We start from the raw sequence: 12,074 nt of genomic DNA, 5'->3' as shown, positions 1-12,074 counted from the left end.
CTGTAATAACTCCAAGCATTTTAAAACCCTTACTCAAAATTCATGATTATTTAACTAGTAGTTTTTGCCCAGTTTTTTTTCCAACTGTAACTAACTCCCCCTTACCATCAATTCAAGGACTGTGGCAATCAGACTAGATAGGTTCTACTAATGGATGTATAAAAAGACTCAAAACCAAAGAAATAATTCCCTGACTTCAACTCAAATTTTAGTAACTATTATTTTCCTTATTTCCTTGTTATCCTGAAGATACAGGTTACATCCCTCCCTATACAACTTTTTAATGCAAACTATACAACCAAAAAAGTCTGATCTCTAGGAGAACACTAATCATATGGTATTTTATAACATGGAATATAATTTTTTCACAGGGAACAGTTTTAATATTTGCACTTTAAGATTTTTTTGTTTACATTAAGTTCTGGGATACATGTGCAGAATGTGCAGGTTTATTACATTGGTATACATGTGCCATGGTGGTTTGCTGTACCTATGGGAACAGATTTTTTAAACAAGAACATTAATTTTTTTAATACAGAGTTAAGGCCTGAGGCTTATATTTCACATCTAAAAACTGTACTCTCAGTAGAAATGTAGGGCTTAGCGTTCTCAGTGGAAAACAACAACCATCCCAGCACATTTTCTACAAGTTAATTTAAACACGATCTTTTTAGAGGAAAACAGTATTTATTGTATAAAAGAGTTATACTTATTAATCAAAGGCACAAACGAAAACTAAGACTTAAAGTTGACCATAATATTAACAAGTCATATCAACCTGGTACCAGCTAAATTTAACGAAGATAAGTTCCACTGAAATCCTAAGGAAAATACAGTAATTCCGACACCATTTAATAATTAGAAACTTTCAAACAAGAGGGAAAGTATGAACATCATAATAAATGCCTCAATTTGGAGGCAAAGAAATGTAAGTTGTGTGCTGAAACCTGATGTATCACAGAACATCAGTAGTCCCTTACTGTTATCACCATCTGGCAACCTTGATGAGGGATGCCATCTATTGACTGACTGAAATTAAATCACACAATGTGACTCTCTGTCTCTCATCACAACAGAGAGTAATAAAACATTTTAACTTCTTGGTGCGAATTATACAATCAAACCAGATAACCTTGACTGGGAAGGAGCCAGTTCAGAGAGGTCAATTTTCTATCACACTACATCAATAGCAAAGTCAGAGGAATCAATTTTCCATCTTGTAACACTACATCAAAATAGCAAATTCACAGTGCCTTCCAAAGGCCCCCCACTAAGAAAAATAACAGTCAAGAGGAACACAGTATTACTTCATTTACAATTTACTAGCTCTTCCAGTGTTTCAAAGGGATACAGGGTTTCAACGATCTAACATGAATGGGACAGAAGGTGGACTTAGAACATAGCAAACACACATCTTGATTGAATCAGCCTATTGCGAGCACAAATCTTGATTGAATCAGCCTATTGCGAGCACAAATCTTGATTGAATCAGCCTATTGGTGTAGTTTTCGGTCTATATACATCTTGATTGAATCAACCTATTGGTGTAGTTTTTTGATCTATCAGTAAGTAGTGTCGTCAGTTCTCCAACCAGGCAATTTCTAATTCACGGGGGGAACCTAAATGTCCTAAAATTAAACAAAAACAGTTAATGTACTTGTTACCCAAATGTCAACATCCGTATTTGCTTACATACATTCTAATCTATTCCTGCTAATGAAGGCCTTCCTATGTGCTCCTAGTCAGTGGCTCAAGTAAAATGCAAAGTGTGCCCTAGGGATCAATTCAGTCAACAACAGTTCTCACAGTATTTTACCACTCAAATACTAATGCCGTTGAAACACACATCTTCCCAAAATCTGGTTCCCTACTAGACCAGATGAGTTTACGGCTTGAACGATAGCCCACCAAAAACATCTTTTGACCAAGAAAGCCGCACTCTCAACGACTGATGGACTGTGGTAAATGAAAACTATGAAAAGGACTAGAGAAAATGTCATATTGGTGATGAGCAGAGTGCACCTGCCAGGGAACCTCACAAGTAAGGTCATTATTGGGATTCTTTGCTTCTCCTCTCTCTAGGCTGAAACATGTTAGAAAAGGGACCACTTATGATCTCCAGGCTGACATGTGTATGTAAATATATAAACCCACACGGGGACTCTTCTGTTGCATAAAAACAGAGGGCATGCATAGATAAGCTGTAGCTAAGTCATTACTTTCTGACCATGCCCTGTGTATAGAGACCTAACCTGCCTACACAGGGATTACATAGCACCAGCTAGATTTAAATATACTACTAGACAAGATGTTCTTGGCAAACTTAGTCCATGTATCATATACACAGGCTAGAATAAATATCAACACTAACAGAGCTGAGGACCAAAATGAACGCACCTTAAAGGTAGAGAGGAATAGGCCCGCAGATACATTGGGTTACACTATCTCATACTGGTTATTTGTTATGGCACGAGAGAGGCAGTAGGCGAGAAAGATTCCAATCAGCTAGAAATAAAATAGGAACAAAATTAAATACATACACAAAACAGCTTGAAGACCTCAAACTATATTCCCCTCTCACTTGTAATACGCCTATAAATTTTCTTCCTTGAGTTTTTCTAGAGTTATGTTTAATACTCTGCAGCATCTAGATCACATTCAAAGAATGTAAGTGAAGTGTTATTGCCACTGTGACCCAGAATTTCACAACTCTCCCCAAAGGAAAATCCAGCAAACTGTCACTCAAGGAAGATTCTGTCACAAGTTTTGGAGAAACTTTTCTTACTCTCATTTCCCAGAAAAAACAAAGACATGGTTTTCAGTAAGTATCTTAACAAGTGAAATCTCCATCAACGAGGGCAGAGATTTTCCTGGAAAGATCCAGAGCAGTGCTACAGTAATGAAAACATTCTAGAATCCCTGTACTGTCTGATATAGTAGGCAGCAGCCACATGGTTACTAAGTATTTCAAATCTCCAGGAAACTGAGGTTTTAATTTTATTTAATAACTTATAACAACTCAAAGGTGGCTAGTGGCTACTGCATTAGCATAGATTTAGATATAGCTTTGCTTGCTACTTAAAAATATATCAAGACTAAACTTGAATGAGTCTTATTTCTAGTGTTTAATCTAAAAAAGAAAATCATTCAGAGCCATAAAACAAACTTCATGCTACAGTGAGAAACACAACTTGAGAAACATAATTTGATCTACAACGTGGAATCAACCCAAAACAACTGGTGCATAATGAATACGGGGGTAGCATCATCTAAATTGTAATAGGTTGGAACTTGTATGCAACTCATCAGGCAGTTGCAGCCCAGGAAAGATCCTAATAACATTTTAGAATCTTGACTGACCGCAGAGAGAACCAAGGTTCCTATCTAATGTTTTGTTTCATGAACTATGATACTGGAAAGTTGCCATAACTAAGAGGGCACTGAGTCTTTCCACAGTTAACTGCTTTGAAAAGATATGTACTGCTGCAAGTTAATTCTAAATCTTACTTTTTTTCTTCTTCTTTTTTTTTTTATTATACTTTAAGTTCTGGGATACATGTGCAGAACGTGCAGGTTTGTTACATAGGTATACACGTGCCACGGTGGTTTGCTGCACCCATCAACCCGTCATCTACATCAGGTATTTCTCCTAAAGTATTTTTATACTGTGACCAGTAACTGAGAGTTTTGTGAAAATGCGACTTCCCTAAAAATGTCCTCACTATCCAGGCCCCTGAAGCAAAAACTTTAAGCCTTAAAAGTGAAAATCTTGCTGCATGCAGTAGCTCATGCTTGTAATCCCAGCACTTTGGGAGGCCGAGGTGGGCGGATCACTTGAGGTCAGGTGTTCGAGATCAGCCTGGCCAACATGGTGAAACCCCATCTCTACTAAAAATACAAAAAAATTAGCCAGGCGTGGTGGCACACACCTGTAATTCTAGCTACTCAGGAGGCTGAGGTGGGAGGATTGCTTGAACCCAAGAAGTAGAGGTTGCAGGGAGCTGAGATGGCACCACTGCATTCCAGACTGGGCAACAGAGCAAGACTCCAACTCAAAAAAAAAAAAAAAGTGAAAATCTTCTAGCTTACACCTACAAGAGGGATGCAATATTTCCTAAGAGATGAAATATTTCCTAAGTAACTACAAAGACTTACTTGGAAGCAAGCAACTCCAAAGGAAATTCCTGCAACGACTCCCATTTCTGACTCTATAATGGTCATTACCTTTATAAAACAACCCTAATGGGAGAAAAAAACAAAGATTAAATACAGTACAAGCAGCCTGTGCTTTTCTTTATGGTAATAAATACTTTGATCATATACCTCTGCAGGAAGATATATTTAGGGTAATAAATACTTTGCTCATATACCTCTGCAGAAAGATGTATGTATCAGAGCCTTTGATTTTCATTTTATTGAAATCTACTCTCTTCCATATGTTCTCAACAGAACAAATAATTATTCCCAACTATTTCCACCTTTTGGATTATATATTTAAAAGTGTTACTTCACTTGAACCCAGGAGTTCAAGGCTCCAGTGAACTATGATCACACCACTGCACTTCAGACTGGGTGACACAGAGAAACACTATCTTTAGAAAAAGTACTAAATAATAAATAAACAAAAAAGTGTTACTTGCTAACTGTCTGAACTCAAGTCTTACCTGCCTTATTTCAGCTTATATTTAAAAGTTAAAAACTGGCCGGGCGCAGTGGTTCACGCCTGTAATCCCAGCACTTTGGGAGGCCAAGTCGGGCAGATCACGAGGTCAGGAGATCGAGACCACCCTGGCTAACTCGGTGAAATCCCGTCTCTACTAAAAAATACAAAAAATTAGCCAGGCGTGGTGGTGGGCGCCTGTAGTCCCAGCTACCCAGGAGGCTGAGGCAGGAGAACGGGGTGAACCCGGGAGGCAGAGCTTGCAGTCAGCCAAGATCGTGCCATTGCACTCCAGCCTGGGCGACAGAGCGAGACTCCGTCTCAAAAAAAAAAATTAAAAACTGGGTCAATTTTGCATTCAGTTAAGTCCTCAAATATTGTCAAATAGAAAGTTTTAAAAGGCACCTTACTTCATTGTTTACTTTGTCTGCATCTCTCTGTGGAGTACAATCTTCACGTTTACAGCAACTCTTAGGAAATCCTTTTTCTGAGTAATAATTAGTATCTGTCCAATCTCTATAATCGGTGACACCACAACAATGTAACTGAAAAACCCAACAAAAGCATTTACAGTTCGTATTGCAACTTTGTAGTCAAACATTTAACCTAATATCCTCTTGAGTAATAATTAGTATCTGTCCAATCTCTATAATCAGTGACACCACAACAATGTAACTGAAAAACCCAACAAAAGCATTTACAGTTCGTATTGCAACTTTGTAGTCAAACATTTAACCTAATATCCTCTATTGCAATTTGTGCTCAAAACATTTACTAATCTCAACGATCTCTCTCCTGAATTGATTCAAGAGATGAGCACTGGGTCCTTGATTAGCACCATGCATGACAGTTTTGTATTGGCTTTACTTTCCTGCTATAGTTGGTACTAACAGTAGCCGGACTATGATGTAAGCAGGGATGGAAGAGAACAGGTGCACATGTGAGGAAAATGAAACACGTCACACTTCTTTCCCCTACAAGTGGATAGCATCTAGGAGCCAGATTCTACTCTTTTCTCTGAGGCAGCAGGGAATGTGTTCCCCTCCAGGTGGTGGTTACCACTTACCGTACTTTGGATCTTGTCTACTGCATGGCTTCTATAATCTCCTGTAGAGTTATACTGCTTCAAAGCCTTCTCATAATTATTCTTAAAGCTGTTCTTAATCTATAGCAAAGAAACACAATGTCAGTAAGAAAATCCTCTAGAAAGTTCTTTTGGTTTCAGGTCAAGTAAGTTCTTGACTCTGACCAATGGTCATATCTTTGAAAGCAGCAACATGTATGCTAATTAACTTCCATGGTACAATCCTGTCCTCTAAGGGATATAGGTTAGCTGAGGGGACTACTAAGCAAAACATTAAAATACATGATGAGAACCACTACAAGTTCAAAGTGCTGTGGGAATATGTATTTATCTGAGTGGCCATGCAGTACTGCTGTATTCTGCACCCTGCTAATCTTTTTCCACTTTAAACTGAGTACAAATTCGATGCCTATGGAATTTGTAAGCTACAAAACCTCACTTTGGGAGACTGTGCTACCACTTTATAAGAACTCTCATTGATGAGCCTTTGCTACTCACCGAATGATATTTGAACTACCCCAAGTTTACCTGATTTCTAATTCAATATTAAACTTTTTTTTTTTTTTTGAGATGGAATCTCACTCTGTGGCCCAGGCTGGTGTGCAGTGGCACGATCTCAGCTCACTGCAAGCTCTGCCTCCTGGGTTCATGCCATTCTCCTGCCTCAGCCTCCCGAGTAGCTGGGACTACAGGCACCCACTACCATGCCCAGCTAATTTTGTGTGTGTGTGTGTGTGTGTGTGTGTGTGTGTGTATTTTTAGTAGAGACAGGGTTTCACCATGTTAGCCAGCATGGTCTCGATCTCCCGACCTCGTGATCCGCCCGCCTTGGCCTCCCAAAGTGCTGGGATTACAGGCGTGAGCCACCACGCCTGGCCCAATATTAAACTTTTGATGATTTGCATTAAGTATATCTAATCTTTTCAAAATGCAAGGCATAAGAAGGTTATCAATTTTGTGCTTTGACTATTTTCCTATCAGTAAAGTTATAAATTGTACTATCTCTGTTTTAATAGGTACTTACACACAGAAAAATGACAGGAAATACAAGTAATTTTCTTCTGGTGACTATCAGTCTTTACAATTTTCTAAATTTTCTTTTAAATTAGAAGTGAACCAGAATGTTTACAAGAAGGCCATTACTGTCAGCTACAGGTTTAAATACAGAGGTCTGACTCTTCTACTTAAATAAATCCATTTTTATCTCTTAGAGGATAAATTTAACATGCTAAGCTTCCCTAATTCAGGCTTACCTCATGTCTGAAAACAAATCCTACGATGGCAGCGACCAGTTCGACCAAAAAAATGAGAGTCAGAAACATTGCATACTGCAGGATAAGAAAGAAAGTCCAAGTCAGCATAAATAAGATATAGCACAGCAAAAGGGAGTCAAAGAAAAAAATAATCGTCGTCTTTTCAATTAGTTCATCATGTTTTCATTGAAAAGGACAGGGAAAATAACAACATGTCTATTTTGAAAGTGGAAACTGGCAGCTGAACTGTTACTTAACAAGTTTTCATAAGGAACAGGAAAAATTATAAAGGGCCATGGCCAGTTCCAAGAAAGGAATCCTATAACACACAAAACTTTTCTAAAACCAAGAATCAATTCTAATGAAAACAAGGACTCACCAGTTTTAGCATCCACGCAGAAGCTCGGCAGGTAGCAAAACAACCAAAGGTGCCCAAAAGAATAATGACTGTACCAGTACCAATGAGCACGAAGGGGACATTGGTGGCCTTCTCATTTAAAAGAGAAAAGTAATTCTCCAGGCTCACCTTGCCCCAAATCCCAACTGCAAGAAGGATAACGCCAGTGATCTATGTGGGAATTCAGAGAATACAAACAGTTACGCACTGTGTACAGCAGCATCTTCAAAACACAAAGCATGAGGTATTTAAAACACAATAGGTGTGATATGCTGGGATATGGCAGACAAGGGGGAAGAGTAGAAGGGGTTAGGAGCAGATCTGCACACAAGAGTAGGCCGTGGACAAGGTTTCTTATCAAAATTCTTAAAATTCATCTTTTTGTGTGTAAACACTAGCCCATGGCATATTTTACCCTAGGGATCAAAACTTCCTTAATTGTCTTACTCCAACCTTAGGAAGAAAACCTTGAAGGTGAAAAAAAAAAAAGTGATTTTATGAATTCCAGAAACTTCCCCCGTCCTCTCCAGTTAGGGATGAGCATAGGGTACAAAGGAATGGTACACAAAAGCAAGCCCAAGGATAGACTGGCGGGAGTGGAGGCATACCCATACTTACCTGCGAAACACTCCTCTCTTATGAAGCAGTGAAAAGAAAGACACTATTATGCAAGTGAGCCCTCAATGGGGCCGGGCAAGCCTTGCTTGCCTCTGCAAATGTCCAGGGTCACTGTCTGCGTGCTCTGGAGGCTTAACGCCCACCTCGCCTCCCGTATCGAACTCGAACGCTGGTACGTCTGGGTCCCAGCTCAGCCTCTCGGCTGCCTTCGTCCCGCACTCCGACCCCAGCGCCAGCAAGATGCCTGAGCTCTTTGCTCGAGGCCCAGTCACTGGTCGCCGGCGTCAGGGTCCCAGGCGCGATGGCCGCCCAAACCCCACCCCATCCCCGACCTGAGCTCCCGCCGCTCAGGGTCACACCCCCCCACACCTAAAAGCCGGGATCCCCTGCCAGCCCCAGGCGCCTTCGTCTCTCACCCAGAAAATAAAAGTGTAGATTAGTAGGACGCTCTTGAAACAAGTAATGACTGGTTTAGTCTGCAGTCTCCGAGATGGGGACGCCATGACTAGCCCGAGACCCTGCACCACCGCACCGAGCGATCGGAACACAGAGAGCGAGACGCGGAGTCCCCGAGTCTCCCCGGAAACTGCCGAAAACTTACGAGCGTCCACAACTGAGAAGGGCCGGAAACACTGTACAATTTTCTAGAGGGTAAAGTACGGGAGGCTGTCCGGAAAGTGGCAACAATTTCCAAGCGCCCCCTGCCGAAGGTTACCGAAAACTATATACAAAGGTTCTAGTGTCGGAAATTTCATAGGTCTTCTAGTGGAGCTTTCTTCATTTTTTTTTTTCTATCCTAAGGAATCTTTCCCGCCCCCCCCACCCCTCCCCTCTCCTTATAACTTCACCATATTGTTTATATCACCAGCAGAGCCCGCAGCGCTCTGAGATTGGGCCTCCCTGGCCCCTGGTGCCCTAGAGAGAAGGAAAAGAATGAAGAGGTTAAAAGTGACCTAGGAAAATACATGGGAAAATACCCACAAGAAATATATTTGCAAAAAGAAAGCGGATTACAAAGCAATACATACAGTCACGTGTGCTTAGACAAAAACTGAAAGGAACAGTGAAATTTACCTCTGGTGGAATTAGACTGACTTTTTCTCACTTGTGTGCTTTTCGGCTTGTGAACATTGTTTTATGGGGTAGGAAGGGGAAATATGAATGAATTGAGGAAAATAATTACCACTTGTTGAAAGAATTTCTAAGCTAGGTATTAAAGATAATAATGACTTTTAGAATTTCCCTGTAGGACTTTGCAAAACCCCAGTATTCCTCTCCTCTTTTATCCCCTAAGTAATTGGAAAGTTGAGGGAAAGTATTTTTACATAATAGTGAAATGTAAGTTCAGCTATTCGCTGCAAACTTTTAAAAAGAGAGTGCTATGGAAATTTCATCCCTGGTGAGTGTGACTCCTCTTAAATGTTAAAACAGAAAGGCACTGTATATTCCAGCCACCTGTTTTTTCCCAGCAAAACCCAGCTGATTACAGAGAGGTTAAAACCTAATGTTATGTATTGTGAACATATCGGTCTATGTTGTTACAGCACAGGAGGTGTGTTAAGGTCTGATTTCTCAACAAAAACGTCAGCTCTTTGAGGGCAAAGACTGAGTGTTAAGTGAGTATGTGTTATCTCTAGAGGAATGGGGTTAGAAGGCTGTATCAGTTCCCTATGCAATCCAACCCTTCATCACTGACACAAGCTTAATATCACAAGTGGCTATTTACTTTATTGCTATTGCAAAAAGACCTGTATTTGTGGAGGAGAGATGAATATTCAGACTTTTCTGGTTGAAACGTTGCTCTAAACATACATCTCAGGACCAGAACACAGGAAAGTTCCATTGACTTGGTCACACAGAGCTTCCCTGTGCTTCGAATATTGACCTAGGACCAGATCCTATAACATCTTGCCAGACGTCTGAGGTGCAAGGCAGCAACTATTGGAAAATTAATTATTGCACTGCCAGGCTTTATACTAAAATTTTTTACTAAAATTTGAAGGCCTAATACACAAATACGTGGAGAGAATGGATAAATGATACATCTACATACACCTTCAAACACTTTGAGATAAAGTTGTTAGGAAATAGCAGATATTCAACATGGTGGAGGGGGGTGTCTAAGTACATGCAAAGATTTCTCCCTAGGCTAAATGACCCCAACTGAGGGGTTCTTATACTAAAAACAAGGATCAAGGAAGTCTTGATAACTTCTTGTCATCTTTAAGAGAAGTTTCTCTGAAATTTAGATTTGTACTATGTACTGGAAGGGATTTACAATGTGAGCCCAAGAGCAAAGAAACATATCTGTAGCTGAAGAAAAAACAAAATAGCAAAGCAAAAGCCACATCTTATTTCCAAGAATGTGTTGACTTTCCTCCTCTCCCTTCCTCTACCACTCACAACGCTGCTTTGTTTGAATAACACTCGGTGCCAAATTAAACCAAATGCTGACCTGGAAATTCATATTCCTATGGCCACAACACCTTGCACCATTGCCTCCTACTCTGCTACACCCACTTCCATCTCCCCACGCCCACCATGCCACCAAACCCAGAAATTCAATTTAGTTCAAACCTAGGCCTGGGTCTGGGTACAAACCCAGACCAAAGGGGCATCTAATCCCATTTAAGGCAATTTAAAAAGTATTTCCCTAGGCCATTCGATAAATGTATTCTTTAAAGTATTAATAATGACTGTGATAATGAGCATTGACTATATACCAACCACTATCGCTAAGAGCTTGATACACGTTACGTCATATGCACACATCACAAAAACCCTATTATGAGGTTGACACACCTAGCACCTTCATTTTACAGATGAAGAAACAGATTGAAAGAGGCTAGGTAAGCTGTCTAGGACTAAACCTGGGCAGCTTCTGTGTCTTTCATCAGAAATGAGGCCCACTTTGTGATGAAACATAGCTGCTCTTGTACACACAGCTGCCTCTTCTCAGAGTAACCTGAGTAAAGACTGCTGTTGCACAGACATTTAACCACAAACAAGGGCTCCTCGGAACCTCTGAAGCTTAAGAACCTCAATGATTGCCCCAATTCTGCCTTGCACTTGGGGTTTTTTGGTTGAGTTTGGCTTTTGCCTTCACTCCAATAGCCCAGTCACCTAGGAAGTAACCCTACCTGCCCTAGAGTGATAAGGCAGAGAGTTCAGTACTTTTTCTTGTTCAACCTCTTAATTTCTCCCTCTTTCTGAGCACAGAAACACAATTTGATGCCAACCACGTAGGAAAAAAAGGAAAATACTTTAAGTATGTTACTGCTTGTTTTACATTGAACATTTAGTACTCTCCCTTCCCAATTAACTTCCTGTAACCTTCAAGATTAGGTGTAAATGTTTTTCATTGCTAGACAACAGGCAAGTGAAATGACATAAACAAGGGCTCACTGTTAAGTCAGACCTCCCTCGTGCCACCTCCAACCTCCCTCCATCCCTACCAAGCCCCTCATCCCAATACAATCTCAACTGATTCCTACTGCTTTTCCAATGTGAATTTTCTGCTCCGTACCAGGTAAGTACGGAGCCCCCCAATAAACAAGTCCTATTTCCTAGTCCCTGCCCACCCTCTACTTCACTCATACTTTCTGCTTCTACTGAATATCCAGCTGAATCCCAACTCAGTAAAAAGCCCCTCCTCCCTCACCTCTTTCTCTAACACCATAACTGTCTAAACTACACACTCACTCCCATTAACTCAGCACTTTAGTCAATTACTGCAATATCTGCTTTGCATTTCTACTTACCTATTCTACATCCTACCGTCTAGATGTTCAGAAACTACTGAAGAGCTAGTGTGGCAGGGCCCCTATGTCCCCTTTTATACTGTCCTCAGTACCCTAGGACATAATGCCCTATTGATGAGTTCATTTTCTGCTCGGCCAATCCTGTTGAGCTGATTGCTCACTGAGGTCATAATTGGTCTCTGGGAGTAACCACACAGTAATTACTCAGGATTGATTGTTGAAATTAAATAAAAAATTAAATGTCTAAGCCATCCCAGTATCACACTATCATAAAACAGAAAAAATTAAATTGAGTACCTAG

At 40.4% G+C, this 12,074-nt stretch overlaps 1 protein-coding gene across 4 annotated transcripts; it reads right to left on the bottom strand.

Moving 5' to 3' along the window:
• Window positions 1-667: 667 nt before the first annotated feature.
• Window positions 668-11,840, bottom strand: TSPAN6 (tetraspanin 6). 4 transcript variants are annotated; one of them, XR_004434800.1, is made up of 10 exons: window positions 11,774-11,840; window positions 8,429-8,927; window positions 7,377-7,565; window positions 6,998-7,072; window positions 5,727-5,825; window positions 5,071-5,205; window positions 4,156-4,239; window positions 2,398-2,505; window positions 1,494-1,628; window positions 668-1,461 (listed from the first exon to the last, which is right to left on the bottom strand). XR_004434800.1 is itself a non-coding variant. In XM_033201250.1 (10 exons), exons 4-9 carry the CDS (start codon window positions 7,386-7,388, stop codon window positions 2,437-2,439), a joined length of 474 nt encoding a protein of 157 aa, XP_033057141.1. In that variant the 5' UTR covers window positions 7,389-7,565; window positions 8,013-8,029; window positions 8,614-8,927; window positions 11,774-11,838; the 3' UTR covers window positions 668-1,628; window positions 2,398-2,436. The 4 variants fall into 4 exon arrangements, 3 of the variants coding, with proteins under 3 accessions (XP_033057141.1, XP_033057139.1, XP_033057140.1); XM_033201250.1 differs by adding an exon at window positions 8,013-8,029 and having other exon boundaries at window positions 668-1,628; window positions 8,614-8,927; window positions 11,774-11,838; XM_033201248.1 differs by having other exon boundaries at window positions 668-1,628.
• Window positions 11,841-12,074: the final 234 nt, after the last annotated feature.

Source organism: Trachypithecus francoisi, unplaced genomic scaffold, assembly GCF_009764315.1.
Source record: "Trachypithecus francoisi isolate TF-2019V2 unplaced genomic scaffold, Tfra_2.0 Lachesis_group6, whole genome shotgun sequence".
Taxonomy (NCBI): Eukaryota; Metazoa; Chordata; class Mammalia; order Primates; family Cercopithecidae; genus Trachypithecus; species Trachypithecus francoisi.
The sequence above is the reverse complement of the archived record's forward strand: the minus strand, read 5'-3'. Positions and strand labels throughout refer to the sequence as shown.

Coding starts and splice junctions, on each gene's coding strand:
- TSPAN6 (XM_033201248.1), bottom strand. CDS start 8,515: ATGGCGTCCCCATCTCGGAGACTGCAGACTAAACCAGTCATTACTTGT. Junction 7,566..8,428: donor TCTACACTTTTATTTTCTGG/GTGAGAGACGAA, acceptor ATTCCCACATAG/ATCACTGGCGTTATCCTTCT. Junction 5,206..5,726: donor TAGACAAGATCCAAAGTACG/GTAAGTGGTAAC, acceptor TGGGTTTTTCAG/TTACATTGTTGTGGTGTCAC.